This window comes from Sinohyriopsis cumingii, chromosome 2 (assembly GCF_028554795.1).
Source record: "Sinohyriopsis cumingii isolate HCF-2022 chromosome 2, ASM2855479v2, whole genome shotgun sequence".
NCBI classification, from domain to species: domain Eukaryota; kingdom Metazoa; phylum Mollusca; class Bivalvia; order Unionida; family Unionidae; genus Sinohyriopsis; species Sinohyriopsis cumingii.
The window spans coordinates 55,985,515-56,004,872 of NC_142962.1; the positions used below are offsets into that span (position 1 = coordinate 55,985,515).

General features: G+C 35.8%; 1 protein-coding gene across 5 annotated transcripts in view; it reads left to right on the forward strand.

The window, feature by feature from the left end:
• The first annotated feature begins 846 nt into the window (after positions 1-846).
• Positions 847-19,358, forward strand: part of LOC149804908 (alpha-soluble NSF attachment protein-like) — a 37,419-nt gene continuing 18,907 nt past the window's right edge. For all 5 annotated transcript variants that reach the window (XR_016416998.1, XR_016417000.1, XR_016416999.1 and 2 more), the window contains exons 1-4: positions 847-1,043; positions 7,891-7,970; positions 12,037-12,153; positions 16,392-16,438. Coding sequence is in view for 1 of the 5 variants with exons in the window: in XM_089945744.1 (XP_089801870.1) it covers positions 952-1,043; positions 7,891-7,970; positions 12,037-12,153; positions 16,392-16,438 (336 nt within the window). In the remaining 4 variants the exon portion in view is untranslated. The remainder of the gene's footprint in view (positions 1,044-7,890; positions 7,971-12,036; positions 12,154-16,391; positions 16,439-19,358) is intronic.

Below are 19,358 nucleotides of genomic sequence, written 5' to 3' on the forward strand. Positions count from 1 at the left end.
CTCTTTGCTGTCAAAATTGAATGGAAAAAAAACAGGGATTGCCCTTAGGCAGTCGAAATCTTAACCCCCCCCCCATTGTTTATGTACTTTAAGTTGTCAATGGGTACATTACATCAATACAGTATTTTCTCTAAGGAGTCTTTAACGTAAAGTTGCGTTTCTTTGATTCATTTTTTCTATCTTTTGAAAACAATTTAAGAAAACTTGATTGTAATTTTATTTCAAGATCAAATTAATATTATTTTGATCCGTTGTCGCCGTGCCCCTAAAAGGCGTGGAGCCCATAGGCCGATTCCTACTCTGCCTATTTGATAATCCGGCATTGTATAAAAGCCACCAGTTGTATAAGGAATTAACCTGATTGCCGCAGTCAAAATTTCACATGCATGCTTTCTACAAAAATCATTAGTTTGTTTTTATTTTTATCTTCAATGTAAAATTATTCTCATTTTTCTGCAACAGCACATTGTCGGATGAAAATTCGCCAGATAAAACTGCCCAGTGAGACCTTAAATTATTTTAAAATGCAAGAGATTTAACTCCTTCAAACAAACAAAAATCATTAATATAAGGATAAGAGAATTATGTCCCTGACAAAATTTTCGTTGATTTTAAAACGCTCGTCTGCGAGCCTTTAAATGCACCGTGTATCTTTATTGTTGATAATAAGTTATACTACTGACGTCTTTTATATTAGTGTTATGAATAAACTGAACTAAAATCACTGGTTGGCACAAACTTCATACGTTCCGGTGTTTTTCAGACCACTTTCATAGCCGCGATGGTGCACGGTGTGACACAGATAATTTTAGCCTGGTTCCCTGTACGTTTGCGGATGCAGGATGTAGTGGTATTCAAGTCACAGTCTATTCGTCGTAAATAATGAGGTGTAGTCCAAAAGTCGGGTGACAAGTATACATAAATAGATTTTTACCAATCTACTGGTTTGAAATGGCAGATCAAGAACAGAAAGGAAATGAATATATGGCAGAGGCGGAAAAGAAGCTTAAGTCCTCACAAGGATTCTTTAATTCATTATTTGGGTGAGAGGATTTTAATCACGTATCCAACACTTCAATTTATTCATCTGCTACAGACCGGATCGTTAAAGTTGTACCATAGTATTCAACAGGGGCTCGGTTAGTTGCTTACAATCTCCCTGTTAGTCATAATTATAGCATACCATCCCCTATTGTTTATACCCCCTACCGATTTGTAAAACCAAAAGCGTCAATGATATCAAATATGCACAAAACTTAGTCCTACATGTTGTTGTTGTTGTAGGGTTTAACGCCATTTTTCAGCACACGATAGGCTATACATGGCGGCCAGTATTAATGGTGGAGGAAGAACCCGGGAAATCCCCAGAAAGAACCATCGACCCTCGAGAAGCTACTGGCAAGCTTTCTCACATACCCACATTAGCCGAATCCAAGACTCGAACCTACGCAGACAGAGGTGAGATGGCAGTGATCCGTAACGGAGAGCGCTTTAGACCACTCGGCCACTCGGGGCCCCAGTCCTACATCTAGAACCTAGCCACTGATATGTATGTTTTGCGCGTCAGGGTCTTACTGCCTAAATAATGGCGCTGTGTAGCATGTTTTGATATCGACTAACATCGGGGTTTCACTGTAGAAGCAATAAGCAAGTTTTGTTGATCCTTTTTGATTAGCTCTGTTGTTTTTAAATATTTATGAAGCTCTTCAGCACAGAGTTCTCAGTAGTACCATATTAAAGCTCAGACTCCGTCTAAGAGATTTCAAATTGTCTTTTTTAGAAAGAGCACAGCTTTCAGGCACATTTTCTGATTATACAGATTTTAGTTACTCATACACAAGATTGAAATGCCAGAAGAAAAGCATTCTGGGAGAACAAATTGGGAAATTATTGTATAATAAAATGCAGACAAACTAGTCCTACAATGTAAGACCTCGACGCCTATATTTGTTTTTGGCATCTGGGTCGTACTGCCTAAATAACGGTGATGTGTACTATGTTTTGATATCGATTAACATCGTAACGAAAGTAATATTTTCAGGAATTTCTTAAACAAGTAGCAACTAAAATAACAATGCTTTTCTACAAAGTAAAGTCATAATGTTTTAGTCAGACTTTACTTACTCTGATTTCTTTTCTCTAATAAATTCAAATTCTCACAAATGAAATGGACCTGTTTTCAAATTTGTTGGCCTACATTTTATTTGGCTGGAATGCTGAAATCAGGTTAAGTTGAAATATTATTCTTTAATGAAATGAATAAAAATATATTATGCCTATTGAACTGTAAGCAGCATTTTGTTTTGTTCAAGTAAGATATCTCCCACATGAACCTACTTGAACATACTTTGGCATACCTCAACTACCGTCGCATTTCAACAAATTCAAATGTATATCAACGGGAATATGAAAATGGGCCCATTTGCTAGTGTCAGATTTTGATTCCACTAGGATAAACACAGCACAATAAGTATATTAATTACATATCAATTTGTGGAGAGTGTTGATATGGGCTGCCAAGTTATGAGATATTCCTAAAACTTTGATTACTCATTCCAATTTCAACTGATATTTATGGTTTGTGGGGTCGAGGTCTTACTGCCATAGTAATGGTGCTCAGTAGCATGTTTTGATGCCAACTGTAGAAGTCACATGGGTCATGTAGGCATTCAGCAACAACTATTTCAGTAATGGGTGTCATTTTTTAGAATCTGATTAAGTGGCAAGTATTCACTTAATTTGGATTCATATACATCCATGTTCCTTTGAAAGCTCATCATTTAGATGCCCCCGAAAGGTGCATGCAGCAAAATCAATGTTAAAGTATGTAGACAGTTTTGGATGAAATGACCCTAAATGTGTGATCCAGTATAATCTGGATTGAATGTCATGCACTGTGATGTCATAATGATAGCTATGCATATTGATAAATTTGTACTTCCCTCGATTGTGACGATTCCACTTGGTGCTCTCTTATTTTGACCCAAGTTTAGTACCTTGCCACCATTGTAAAAGTCCATAGCCATAGATAATTTTTGTCTGGAAATTTTGTGGTGACAATTAAGGCCCAGAGCATTTAATAATCAGGATTGAGTAGACTTTGGTTAAAGAAAATTAGTGTTAGATGTTAAAAGAACAATTTATATTTAATTTTAAATGAATAAATGCGCATACATGACCCATGTGATTTGTAATATAACATCATAACGAGAAGTCAAATTTTCAGGAAAATCTCACACTTAGCAGCCCATGTCAATGCTTTCTACAAATTAAAGTCTTAATGTCTTAGTTAGACTTTACTTACTCTGATGTCTTTTTTCTAATAAATTCAAATTCTCATGAAATAAAAATGGACCGCTGTTCCAGTTCTGTTGGCCTACATTTCCATTGTCTGGAATGCGATGGTAGCTAGGAATGCTGAAATTGGATTAAGTTAAAGTATTTTTCTTTCATAAAATTAAAAAAAAGTATATTAATATTGAAGAAAGTGTTTAGATAGCATTGTTTCATTCAAGATACTTATCATCCTTTTAACTGATTTCAGCATTCCGGACTTCATCAATTATTTTTACGATGGCATATACTTGTCTTAATATAAGGATCTTGATGTATATGCTGCACAAATTGTAAATTAATTCAAAAATTGGATGCTACATTATTGGCTCTCATTTGATCACAACAGAAATAAATCTAACAGAATTAAAACAATGCAAATGCAACCACTTGTTATGGGGATGGCACCAGGATTGTCAAAGAGAATGGGCACACCATCATGAGCATGAAAGTACTTGTCAACCAGAGTTTGTTTAAACAGAACCAGGTGTTGCAGTGAAAAGTAATAAATTGTGTGCAACAAAGCTTTCAAGTCAATATATATCAATTGCAAAAGCAACCAGAAAACAACATTAACATCCTTCATATTTTGACTAATATTTGCTACCATAAATTTGACCTCTTGCATCTTGACAAATATGGTAATCATGGGACCTCAGTCTTGCATAAAATCATTGGACATTATCAGACAACAAACTGGTTAACAGATTCGTTATAGTGATATCAATTTTAAGAAGCTATATTTGTTTTTTTAGAACACGGGGTTTGGTCATGTTTTGAAAAAGTTAAATTCATGGGTGCATTTTTAAAATAGTTTACTTGCCAGCAGTTCCAGCACTTTCCTGAAATAAAATTGGTGATGCAAAACTAGTAATTTATGATCGTACAGTGTATATAAGATAAGCACATGATCGGTGATGATATGCAGAAAATTACTGAAAACAGAATACCACAGTACCAAAGAAGCTGAGTTTTAGGACACTACCATATACATGTGTTTAAAGTGATGTAAATCCAGAATTTATGGAATTATTGAGATTTTGAAAGATAGTGAACTGCATCACATGTTGCTTGAAAATATAGACCTGCCCAAGCATATATGGTGACCGTGTTGGTAAAGAAACCACATTTTGATTCAGACCACCAACAGTTGACAGATTTTGGATCCTATGGTGACAGTTAGATTAGAACTTATAAATCAGTGAATGATACAACTAAGTTTTGTGCATTTGTTAATCCTTGATGACATCTGATTTTGAAATCAGTAGTGGGTACAAACAAACAGGATAGTGTGAGAATACAATAGAACTATCCTTCATCTCCATCCCCACTAGCCTTACTCTTTTTCCCTGCTTTTTCGACACATAAACACACTCTCAACAATGGGCTTCCAAAGCTATCAAAGTTACCTTGTCTATATCCAGTGGTCTCCAATATTGAACCACTGAATATGCCATCCAGGATTCCTTCCAAGTCAAGACTCTGCCCTGTAAAGATGAATCCCAATAACAAAACCTTTTTATTTTTGCAATAATTCAGGACAATATGCATGCATTTTTGGGTAACCAGTATATATCATCAGATCACTAACATTCATTCTTTTGTGAAATATTTAATATTATGGTGAAAGAATCCACAGTTTTTCAGTGTTTTGTACCATCATTTTTAAATTATTTTCATATGCGCAATCCTGTGGTGGCAACTTTACATAATTACTTTGATATCAAATGCAAGGCTTTAGATAAGCATGATTCTCACAATGCTAGCTTATAATTATTAGTAGATGCATGTGGTTTTGATTAAGAAGACAGACTGCAAAGGAACTGAGAGAATCATGATTAAGAAGACAGACTGCAAAGGAACTGAGAGAATTGTGGGAATATATTCCCATGAGCCGCAAAATGACAAAACAATGGAACATTATTAGCCTCATGCAGATGGTGCCATGACTATGGAAGGAATAAGGCAATGGAATCCCAAGCAACACTGAATCTTCAGAGTTCAAAAGGAACAAAATTGATGGGGTGATTGAGGATGGTCCAGGTTTTAGATCTACAAACTCTAGAAAAATGTGGATGTAGTGTGTTGCTTAAAAATCAAAATGCAAAAGAGCATGGAATATGGTCATTTGTTTTTTATTTCCATGTCTTGAAATATTGTCCAATTTGAAATGGAATTAAGCTAATTAGATTAATACAGGAAAGAATGTGTAATCTATTCCTTGATTCCCTCTCGCTGCAAACAAAATTAAAGAATGGCAAGGTAATGGCATTGGGAATATGTTGCAGCTGTAACATCATAAATAGTGACAATTATCACTAATCAGCAATACTCATTGTGTTCTAAATCACTACATTGTCAGAAATAAATATCATTATTGGGACTGCGTGTTTAGTGCTGGGACTGCAACTTTTAAGATCCTGAGGAGAACCCAGAGTGAGATGAAAGAACGCCTGAGGTTCAATATAAATTAGTGTCAGCCAAAGACTTCATAGTAACAACATTCAGTCCCCACAAAAAATAACAATGTGTGTGGGATTTAGATTTTTAGCGTAGCTTTAACAATTTTTCAGTCATATCGTTACAATATCTGCAGTGTGACAGTTGATAGTGATATCTAACACTGGGGGCATCATGCCACAGACATGTAGCATGATGTCCTACCCAGTTACATTATCCTGACACCTGGCCAACTAGTCCTAGAAAAAAAATAAAGAATGTCTTTGGATATATCAATACTACAATCTACAGTAGGAATATGAATCAACATCTGTGTGAGTCCAGGCATAATATTTTATGTTTTGTGTCAAGCTGGCAACTTAATGTAGGAAATGGCAGTCTCAAAATCAGATAGCAGTTACGATGTGAATTAAATTGCATCTGACATGTTTTGACTATAAAGCATGGCAGACACTTTTGATTATATGGCAAGTGTAAACCATCGTCTATTGATACTTTTTTATCCCACCTGGCCAAAAGACGATATAAACTTATGTATATGCCTACTGGTGTCACTTGTTTTGTGTTGTCTGTCAGGCATCCATTACTTGTTGCCACATTGGATTTTTTATTTCTGATCTGACTGGAATCAGACTTGGAATACAAGCTTATATCATCAAAATCAAAACCTCAGTCATGTTTCTTAATGAACAGTGAAAAAATATGCAAATCCGAGATTAAACCAAATAGCATTTCCAGTTGTACTAAATATTGTCATTAGATCAAGACTCTGTTTTAGGTTAATTTGTGGAATAACTCCAGATAGCACTGGTGTATTAATAATGAACTCTACATAAACATCTGTAGTTTGTATCATAAAAGGACTTTTTAAAATTTAGCAACAGTTACCATAGTCAGAGTTGTACAGGTCACATAGGAATTCATCACTATTTCAGTAGTTGGTGTAACGTTTTAGAATTTGATTCTATATTCCTTTAATTTGCAATTATTCACTTTATTTGGATCCTCATACATCCATATTTCTTTGGAAGGCCATTATATGCACGGCTTGAGAATTATATATGGTTAAGTCAATGTTAAAGTATGTGGACATTTTTTAACAAGATCAACCTGAAGGTGTACAATTTGAATTGAATGTCACATGCTGTGACAGCACACCAAAAAGCTATGCATGTTGAGAAACAAATTTGCACTACCCTATATTGTGATGATTAGACTTAACCATTGTAAAAGTTCGTAGTGATCGATTATTTTCTTCTGAAAGTTTCTTGATGATAGTTAAGGCACAGAACATTTAATAATCAGGATTGAATGGACTTTGGTTAAACAGAATTAGTATTAAATTTTAAAATAATGATTAATATTTAATTTAAGATGAGTAAATGTACATACAAGTCTGTATGACTTTTATTATAGTATGTACTTGTTTGTGAAATTTATGTTTTCCCAGAAAGTTGTTAATTTCTCCCCATTTTGCAAGATCACATATCAGCTTAAAGGGACCCAGGATTTACCTTTTTACTGATCTTTCATTTGACTGAGGGGAAAACATCTCCATAAAATGTATTACCATATCAGGGATCAAAATTTGCAGTATAGTTTATGTAATATTCAAATTATACTTGAAAGGTAATGCCAACTCTCAAGTTTCTTTCAGATTTGTAATGTTGCACAAATGAAGTTTTAAACAAGTTACCATATATATTTGCTTATAAGATGAGTCCAACTGCAAACTGCACAGACCCAGATCTGCTGTCACATAATGCATCATGCAGTTTGTTAGGAGTAATCAGTAGAGAAACATTTGGCTATGGCAGATATGGATCTTTCTTGATTGCAGTTTGCTTTGACTTAAAAGTGGAACTTTTGTCATTTAAAATATGGGGGTTGCATCCAAAAAGAAAAACATAATTATTGCATTTAATTAGATCATAATCCAGGGTGGAAAGATGATTTAATAGTATAATTTGTGATGATTAATAAAGTCATATCTAATAATTAAGGACATATATTATTTATAAAATGCTTTTGATGCCAGCTTGTCAATTTTTTAATTCAATTCCTCATAAGAAATGAACTGTACATTTATCTTTACAGTGGGTCATCCAAAATAGAAGAGGCTGCAGAGCTGTTTGTACGTGCTGCAAATGCTTATAAGATGGCAAAAAAATGGCCTGGTTGGTAGTAATTTTAAGCTATATTCTTATATTACAAGCATTTTCATGTGTAATTTAAAAGCGATACCAATGGAGTGTGAGTGATGTATGCATACAGATTATTGCCAATAAATGAGAAATTTAGAAAGTATACTATAAAAACATTGATAAATCTGATGTGTGCATCTTTTTTTCAGAACTACTATTTCGATTTTAAAAAAATGACAGATTTATTTATGCTGACACACGTATACATAAGACCATTTTACCACTTATTCTGGTAGAATATTTCTTGGGACATGATAAATTAATAAGTAATTTTTGTGCACTGTTTGTTCTGGGACACATCAGGGTAGTTTTGTTTAGTCATAAGTTGTTGGATACCTTTTTAAATCATTGAAAAATTACATGTCTGAAAATGCTTTCGACTATAAAAAATTTTTTTAAAAATATTAAACTGTGTATTTCAGATAAAACTCTTTAATCCACTGCAGCATCACCCACATCAACCCAACCCTTCTTCTGCACATGTGTGAATCTTCCTTTCCATGCATGAATAATTTTTAACTCCCTCGTGCCATGAAAAAGTATAGTTGGAGGCAACACGTCTGCTATGGAAACTGCAAGGACTAAAGTTAGATTCTTTTATCTAAACTAGTCCTGCAAACTCTCACACTTTTAACCCCATTCTTGTTGACAGTCAGTCCAGAAATGAGATCAAAGTACACTGGAGTTTCATCCATGTTAATGTTCATATTATCTGTGAAATTATCTCCATGTCATCTTGCCTTCAAGAATTCATGGAATGATTTTATTTTCTCCTCCAAATCTTCATGGAAATGCTGGGTCATCAATGTCCATGCACAGAGCACTAGATTGTGTCACTTTAAAAACTGTTCCATTATTTCAGTTTATTTTCAAAAATCCCATGAATATTGGTAAAAAGGAACCAAAGTTGACTTCCCTATGTCGGGCAACTTTGTATGTTAAAAAATCAGCACACAAAAATGAATCCAAAGTTGGCTTCCGGGGTCAGACTGCTTTATAATAAATTAACCTTTGTATTTGATATCTTGCCAGTAACTTAAGACAGTGAGTTTATTTGTTTGCTACCAGTTGTGTTTAGTCACCATCCGGGCTTTATTTGTTTGGTGTCTGTAATTATAATTGATACAAGTAGGCATTAATGTCTGCAGGATAATAGTATACACAGCAATAATTTGATTTAATAATACTTTTTGTAATCCATGCATGCTCACAGTGAATGTATTTTCAAATAATGATTTTTATCTGAGATACTGTCATATAGTTTACCTGGATATAGTTCAATCTTGGTTGTTTTGCACCTTACACTGTGTCATGCATGAGTGGCAGGCAGGTGCCTTCAAGCAGTCACTTGATATTGCTCTCTGTCTGTTATAGGCAGTTTTGTTGAATTCAGTTTTGAATATGATTATGTATTCAAACTTTTGAGTACAACCAAACATGATTCATTTCTCTATATTCATGTCAATGAACAGTGTCTCGTGTGTTACCTGAAACGAGCGATAAACATTACAGTATTGATGCATACACTACATATACAGAGTTAGTGGAAACATTTTTCTCTTTAACAAATTGCTCATGAGGAATAAGTGATAACAATGCATGGTTAGTTTCTATAATTTAAATTATTTATTTCATTGTAACATGAGGGTGGGGTGCAAATTAAAAACAAACTTTATTTCATTTTAAGTTTTTGGATGTATGACCTAGATGAGAAAAAGTTTTGCCATAAGCTCTGAGACAGGAAAAAATAATTTATTTTATTGTGTCCCAACATATACAGTAAATATTGTATACATGTAGTGAAACTTGTATTATCATGAACTGCTTGGCCAGTTTCAAATTTGTGCCTCAGGACATAGTCTACGAAAAAATTTTTTGTGACTGATCCTTCTGACAGGGATCTTGCTTCCATAGCAACCAAAATCAAAATTCTGTATTTTGCTTCTTGCCCAGAACAACTAAGCCAGTTTTGAATCTTTTCCTGGGCATACTCTATCAATCATTTGATTTGGGGTGGTTCAGCTAGATGTGGTTTCCTTACTAACCAGTTGGAAAACATATTTTCATCTTCCCGTAAAGAATGTCCTTGGTAAAGGTAGAACACTTGTGCATTACTACCTCTCCTAACATTCATGAGATTGGGGGAATGTATTTGATGGAGAAAGTATTCATTGTAAGATTGTTTCTCTGAGAATACTTTCCAAATCACAGTGTCATCATCGATATATCATGCAGGTTCATTTGTTAAACGTATGGTCATTGTGTAACCACTAGTTCTTGAGGTGAGCACTTTTTATTCAAATAATTTTCTTTTAAAATTTGCTGCCGAATAATGGATAATTACTGAAATTGAATATGGGAATGATCTGGAATTGAAAATTTCATAAAACAGCCTTTTTCATGTACAAAGTCCAGTCTTAGATAACAATTTTGTCAGGACGAAATTTGGCAACTTAATAGGAAATTATAGTACCAAATTAGATATGATCTATACTATTGTGCAGGTACAGTATAATATTGCATTTTTTAATACTACTTAAAGGAGGAAGAAAACAAATTGTGCAGAGAAAGGGAGGTAAACTTACAATGGAAAATCAATGGATGGTATAAGGGAGTTAGTTGGAGATGGATGATAATGGAATGTAGAACTGAATAGCAAAGAAAAATTACTAATTAAGTCCTGCAGAACTTGGAAGTGGGGGTCTGATATCATATGATAAATTTCCAGTCCTAAAAGGTTACCAAAGTGACCCATAATGGTTGCTGTTTGGGAGTGGTCTTATTATATATGCTTTAGAAGAAAAAAAATAGATATTGTGTTACAGTCTGTCCATACATTCCTACCCACCTAGACACATAAAAGTTTGGTCAATAATGTTGCTGTAGGTCATGCCAGTACATTTTTAATAATGTGGATTTCTTTCCAAGGTGGCAGATATGTGTGATTTGTTCATAAATTTCAAATGACTTGTTTTGTTTTTCTCACATGTCTGAGAAGTGTTCAATAGGCCAGGTGTCAACATGTGACAGTCTTTATAATAATGACCTTATTTAAAGAGGGTAACACAATTAGCTAAAAACTAATCTACCCTGAGGCCCTCATACAAAGGAATTCATTTATTTAAGCTGCATCTCTGAAGCCACTGGATATATTGGGTTTGGAAGAAGGAAGTAGAGTGGGAATTTCTAATCTCAACTGGAATTCTATTCCAGAGCATGGTTCCAGAGTATTGGAAACTTTTTTTAAATAACTCCTTATTTGGTTTGGGAATTTTATACTCTTTGGTAGACATGGATCGCAGGTGGGGAGTATTACCAGGTAGCCTATACTGGAATAGTGACTGTAAATATTCAGGAGCACTATTATGAGATATCCTGTACACTAATTTGGCTTTTCTCAAACAGATTCGGTCTTTAATAGGTAATATTTTTAACCTACCAGCTAAACTTTCCTTGATAGTAGCCCAGATGCTCATTTTTGAAGATGTGCCAGCTTTGCAATGTTTTTATCATTTGAATTACCCCATACTGTACTACAGTAGTCCAAATAGGGTTGTATGTAACTGTTATAAAATAGTTTTCTGTGCCTTTCAGGGAGAAAATGTCTTATCCTATTGAGAAGCCAGAATCCCCTTTGATCCCCTGTTAATGTCATTGTATCATTCCCAACCCCACTACGACTTGGCCTGAAGCTTTTAACATTGAAACTGTTGAGATTCCCATACTAGAGAAGACATATTTATACATGCAGCTGACTTTTTCCCCATGGTCCATTACTACCCACCGGTTTGCAACTCTGAAACTGATGAGATCTCCACCTTCTAACCACATGTAAACTTACTAAACATAAATAGATGAATTTAGATATAATTGGTCTTCAGATCTGTTCTTATGCTTTGGGACTTGACCCCAGTGCTACATATTTTTTGTTGGGTTGGTGAAACAAAGAAAGGGAATGCAAGAATGTTTTATAAATGCACATGTTTTAGGGATGGTTGATATGGAAGATTTTAATGCATTTTTTTAAATTCATTATCAGCTGCAGGAAATGCTTTTTGCCGTGCAGCCACCATTCAGTTACAGCTCAACAGTCGACATGATGCAGCCACACAATATGTAGATGCTGGAAATGCCTACAGGAAAGCTGACCCACAAGGTAGTATGATAGAAATCACAAGTCTCTCTTTCCAGAAAATATTTTGTCATGTCATGGCTCTAATTAACCTGGGTATTTCATGCCCAAATTTCAAATATGATGCATGACATAGCATACCAGTCAGATTTATGTAATAAATTAAATTTCTCATGATACTGTAAATTACAATAGAAATCTGTATTAAGTATCAAAGTGTAAAAACCATATGAACAGTAGAATTAACAACTGAAAGATACCTACATATCTGAGGCTGTTAACATTGAAAAGCTAATCTTATGATGATTGTTTAAAGTCATAGTTCCAGTTCTTGGCTAGCTTGGTCCCTTTTGATGTTTTTGCTGCTTGCAATGCCACCTGCCTGTCGGCAAATATAAATGTATCGTGTTGAGTCTTGCATTCAGTTAGCATTCTTATTTACAAGGAATAATAATACAGAGAGCTAGTAAAGAAATTAGAGACGATCTTCCTTTACCAATCCAATCTGGTGAAACTAAGGGGGAAAGTACTTGTCCTTTTACAGAAAGGGGCAGTTGAGAGGGTCCTGAACAATCAGTCACCCACCTATTTCTGTATCTTCCTGGTCACTAAGAAAAGTGGAAAGTTTTGTTGCATTATAATTGACCTCTCCCTTTAAACTGGTATCTTCTGGAAGAACCTTTCAAGATGAAGACCACCTCCTCAATCCGGAATGTGATTCGAGCATCTGATTGGGCAGTCTCCATCGACCTTTAGGTTGCCTTATCTACACATTCCCATATTTTCTCCTCACAAATATCTCCAGTTTTGCTTAGACAAGGAGGTTTTTCAAAAATTTGGTGCTATCATTCAGAATTTCTTCCATATCCAGAGTTTTCACTCAAGTTATGAAAATAGTGGCAAGATTGCCCCAGTTACTGGGAATACCAATTCTTCAGTATTTCAATGACTGGTTGATCCACAATGTTCATATCCAGACTCTTTATTCGGATCTGTACCCCTGTTGGTCCATGGTAATTCAATTGGGCCTTTTACCCAATCTCATGAATTTCCTCACAAACCAGAACATAGAGTCTCACTGGATCAGGTAGATTGAATCGTGGCCCAGTTAGAGATGCTATGAGTTACCTGTCTCTTCTGGTAACCTTGAACTCCACTGCAGACTTGGTTCTATTAGGATGTCTTCATATGTGACCTCTACAGTTCCTTCTTCTTGCAAGGTGGAAACTTCACAAAGATTCTCTGTCAATACTATTCTTTCTAGGACCAGCATTTCATCACCGTTTGCAGTGTTGAATGAATCAGGATAGATTCATGATAGGAGTTCGCATGCATGCACCTATACCCCACTCCTGTCTATTTGCTGACAAGTCAGATTCCAGTTGGAGCGCTCATTTAGAACTGGAGGGAATAATTCTACAGGGACTTTAGACTCCCATCCGAATCATCCCTCCACATAAACAACCTAGAAATGAAGGCTGTATACTGAGCATTGCAAGAGTGCATTGACAGAGTTAGGGTTGATGTGTCATGGTCTCCTCCAGCAACACATCTGCCATAGCTTATCTCTGACATCAAGGAGGCTCATGTACCCCTTCTCTCTGTGTGGAAGTCTGGAACCATCTGCACTGGGCCATTTTGGTGGACAATCTCACCAGACCTGGCAGGACCATCCTCAAAGAATGTACTCTTCACCACTCTGTTACAGAGTCCCCACTCTGTTACAGAGTCCCTATTCTTGTTGTGTGGAAAGCCCTTAGTAGATCTGTTTGCAACCAGGCTCAACAACAGACTTTCATTTTAGGTGTCTTGGATCAAGGAGTATGGGCATTGAACTAATTCAGTTTTTAGTAGGGTCTACTGTTTGCTTACACCTTCCTACCCTTCCAACTCATTCCTCAAGTTCTGCAAAAAGTTGGAACTTCCACTGCTCATAGCCCTTTTGTGGCCTCAGTGCTTGTGGTTCTTCTAGACCTGTTGATCACTCCACCCAGGTCTCTCCCACTCAGGATGGATCTTTGTTACAACACCAGGGATCTGTCCTCAACAACAGCCCACAAATTCTCCACCTTCATGCTTAACTGATCTCAAATGATCTCTCCACCAGAAGTTTTTTTAGGTCAAGTTGCCAGTTGTATCATTCAGGCCAGGAGAACCTTCTACATCCAAGTTCTGTCATGCCAGGTGGAAAGTTTTCTGTGATTGGTGCAGTCAGAAATGTGTTGAACCTAGCTGCCTCGCTAAAAGTTGTGTTGCTGATTTCTATTTATTCATCTTTGACAACTAAATTAAAACTATATCCATGATCAAGGGCTATAAAGCAGCCATTTCAAACACACATAAATTCTCTTACGGAATTTTGAACTGCAGAGACCTGTCCCACACTCTCTTATGTCTAGATGGTATCTTGCGTTTTATGGTCATTAACCAAAACCCTCTACAATTCACTGTTGTCAGTGTACAAGACCATATTTATTCCGGGTGGTTTTTGCTTGTAGCTTTTGCAAAGAGAAAGAAATACTATTTTCAGTTACCTGATGATTGGGATAATCCTCATGTATTACGACCCTACTGTATTCCATTATCAATAAACACAGCTAAATCAACAATTTATTCTTGTATTAATAATGATGTACATTGTCACAACAATCGTTTGGCTATGCAGTGTTATTTACATGGTAATTAAACATGCTTAGCACTTTGGTTAACAAGATGAAACCAGATTGAGGGCAAGCATGGACAGAAAAGGTCTTATCAGCAAGGATATCAGTTGGGAAATGAGGCTGCCTTTAGGGAAATGAAAATCTGTCGATGTGCTAATTACTTGTTATTCAAACTCGTCAATAAAGATAATAGTGGGGTATATTGTAGAATAGATTTGCAATAAAATGTTAATTATATCTAAGTCAAAACAGAACAAGTACTTAAAAGATAGTACATATGCTAATCAATTTAATGGAGTCTGTGACTTTCAAATATACAATGGAAAATGGTAAGATTTTTATATTTTATGTTTGTATGACTATAATGAAACAATAAGCCTAGTTGACCAATGGTCTGTGGTCTTCACTTTAGTATGTACTGAGATGTATATTTTGTTGGATAAGAAAACATCAACGGGCTTCCAAACTCATTTTAAAATGCGCTTGGTGTTTTGTTACGGTATTGGGCTTAATAAGGAGAACTAATTAACTTTAATACTTAAAGATATGGTCTGTGAAGTCATTTGACCATTTGTTAATAAATACCAGTAGATATTGTAATGACAGTAAGAGAGCTTAAGCACATGGGCACCCGCATTTGCATGTTTAAACTTGTCAGAATTCATATATATATATCTTTATATATTTGCAGTATAATTTCGGAGGGGGGGATCATGTGACCCATCCTGTTGACCTATGCTACAGGTGCCTATGCTTATGCAACAATCATTGTATTTTCTCATCAACAATTAATTATTAATTTTTGTAAAAACAAAAAAGCAGTAAGGTTTTTTGGATCATTTTTGCAGATGTAAATCTTCTTAGTAGAAATTTTTTGTCTGATAAGTTAATGGGTTTTTTAAAAAAAATACAAAGTGATATGTATGAAAAATTATGATACGTTTAAATAATTATTATTTTTATAACTGGGGTCTGTAAGAAAAATTAAAGGGTATGAAAAAGTACATGAAATACGGTATCTGTTGTCACTGGCTGTCTCCGGTTTAATGGGAATTATGATTTTGTTTAACACCTTTTTCAACTTATATTTATAGCCAAAAGTCAATTTCCTTCCATAGCTCCACTACCAGTAATAATCCCCAGTCTCAGTCAAATCTATGATGCAAATGATACAGATAGACTTGCATGCCCAATGAGAGCACTCTGTTTCTGTCTTAATACACCCAAAGGAAAAATAAATTGTAGAAAGCATCTTTTCCTCCTTCTCAAGGGCTCTGTAAACATTTCCGCTGCTACTATTTCAAGATGGATTGTCACCTCGATCAAAATAGCATACCAGTCCCTTATGGATCGAGACCTTTCCATTATGGACCTTAAAGCCCATCAGTTTTTTAATAAAATTGCACACAAAATAGATAATGCATGAAAATAAGGCATCATATGTTTGTTTATTCTTTCATTAAATCCATCCTCTGTTCAGAGATTCTACCCCTCCCCTCCAACTTTTCAGTTTTAGAATAAACATTGCATTATATTAAAACCCTGTATGAGTGCATGTACTTCACTGTCATTACAGATAACAATATCTCAATTTTTCAGAGGCTGTAAATTGTATGCTAAAAGCTGTTGAGATATACACAGACATGGTAAGTCTTAAAACATGTACTCTCCCTATTATGTGTTGTGGTTTAACTTCTTTTATGTTGAAATACAAAATGTTGTCACAGTCAATATGACATTTTTGGAAGCATCTTTTTCTTAATTGAATGGTTTTCATCTTGTTGAGAAATTTTCTTTAATAGTTTTAATGCATTATCACAAACTTGTTGGGGCATGTGTGTGTGTAATTTGGATTTTCAATGTAGCTTAACAATTTTTCAGTCATATCGCTATGATGTCTGCCAGTTGGCAGTTTATAGTGATGTCTAGCACTGGGGCATCATGCAGCAGACATGTAGTGTGATGTCCCACCCAGTCACATTATTCTGACACCAGGCCGACCAGTCCTAACACTAACCTCTTAATGCTGAGCATCTAGTGAGGCAGCTGCTGGTATCATTTTTATAAGTCTTTTGCACCACTCTGGTGGCCTAGTGGTTAGAATGTCCGCCTTGGATTCTGACACCAAGCTGACCAGTCCTAACACTAACCGCTTCATGGTGAGCATCTAGTGAGGCAGCCGTTAGTGTCATTTATACAATTCTTTTGCACCACTCCGGTGGCCTAGTAGTTAGAGTGCCTGCCTTGGATGTGGGAGGTTGTGGGTTTGATCCCCGGCCAAGTCATACCCATACACTCTAACCACTAGGCCACCGGAGCGGTCCTCAATCATGTTGGGGCATATAATGTTACCTGATTGTTTAAATGTGTTTATATATCTGTACAGATATCTAGCTAAGTTTTGACTTAATGTCAGTTTCATAGACATAGCAATGAGACATTTGTATTACATGAATTTTCCATTTGTGCCCGCTTATAGGTCAAATCCAGATTTGGGTCTATGCAGTTTGTTAGGAGTAATGAGTAGAATCAACCACAAAGACCCAGATTTACTTTCTGCAGTTGGAATGAAAAGAGATTGTTTTGTTTTATTAGTTTGTAAAGCTCTATGTATTCCAAGTTTTATTTTTTACATTCTTGCTACATTGCATGCAGTCAAACCTGCCAAAAGCAGCCACCAGGGGAAAAGGCAGAACTGGCCTTGTATACATGTGACCTCTGTACACAGGTTCACCTTTCAAAATTGTTTTTGAGCAAATACCATGAACCAAATATTATTATTATTATTATTATTATTATTACAATCATTTTATGTGCACAAAATCATAAATATGCATATATGTTGTTCTCTTACAGATTTTTATTCCAGTGACCTAATTGGCTTAGACCATCTGCCTCAGATATGAGAGGTCGCGGGTTCAAACCCCTGCTGAGTCATACCAAAGACTTATAAGTAATGGTACTAACAGCTACCTCACTTAACACTCAGCATTAAGAAGTGTAAGACTGTTCAGCCTTGTTTCAGGATGATGTGACTGGGTTGGACTTGATGCCATATGTCTGTGGCATGATACCTCAGTGCTAGACATCATTATAAAAAGCCACACTGCAGACATTGTAGCAATATGACTCAGACTGTTAAACCTACTTCAAAAATCCAAAAATACACACACACAGATTACTGTAACCTGCTTAAGGTAATCCATCCTATAAGTTAAATCCTAGCTCACTTAAAATAATCACTGATCTTTGTTTTGTGCACCATGAGAAAACACTAATATCAGTACTGATTTATGGCTTACATATGACTGAATCAAATGGCTTACTCTTTGGTCAGCCAGCCTGTATAAATTAGGCCCCGAAGCAGCTGTTCACACTTCAGAAACAATATCTGGATTAGCTGGTTGTTAAAGGTGCTGAAATCACGAGACTGTTGGCTTTTGTGAGAGGCCTATTATGAACAGCGAATCGAAAGAAGCAGTATGGCTGTTTTTATTGCACACAAACTGATATTTTGTCTGCCTTTACACACAAGTTTTAACTTTTGAATAACCCTGACCCTAATGAAAAGGGATGTAACTCATACCCATTCTCAAAGATGAACTTTTTCAATCAGGGAGAGCTTTAACATGATATTCATTTATCTAAACATTATTTGGCTCGTGAAACAAAAGTTTAGTTTACATACTTAGAATGGTCACAGCTTATATGCTCCCATGACCACTTAAGGCAGGGAGAAACCATTTATGAGGAAACACCTAGCCACTGACCACAGAAGGCTGTTGTTTTTAGGGTTTAGCGTCATTTTTCAGCACATGATAGGCCTGCCTATGGTATATGGTGGCCAGAATATTTGGTGGAGGAAGAACCTGGGAAAAACCACGAACCTTTTGGCAGGCTTTCTCACATGCCTGCATTGACTGAGCCCAGACTCAAACCTGTGGTGAAAGATGTGAGTGATTTGTATGGGCAGGCGCCTTAGACCACTTGGATACTGGGTGCTCTGACCGCAGAAGACATGTAATCATTACATACAGGATATTTATGTAGGGAATTTGTTTTTTTGGAGATTAGAATGGACATTGTGTGCATGTGACCACTCTGTATGGTGACCACTAGGACAGATTTGACTATATTTCAGCACCCCTATTAGCATTTATGTTTACTGGATGAAGTTTCCTTCATCTATTGGTCCTCGTATTTCACATGATACATTGTCATAATCTGTTACTTTCATCTGTTAGTCAAGGTCAGTCTTGTCACATTTTCTTAACAGAGATGTGAGAATGGGATGGGAAGGCTTGTTACTTGAAGCAAGTTTTGACAAATATGGAAAAATTATTTATTTGAATTCATGGCATACATGTAACCACAGGCAGTGGGTGTGTAGGCTCCTGCCAAAGTGTGCAGGCCAGTGAAATCGCTTGACCAACTTTCTGGTCTTATCAAACTCTCAAAAGGCAGCTTGTCAGAGATGTTATTTTATGCATGTGAACATTTCTATGGTTACCTTGTGATAATTGTTAATAACATTATTTGCCAGATTTCTCTTACAGGTGTGTTTAG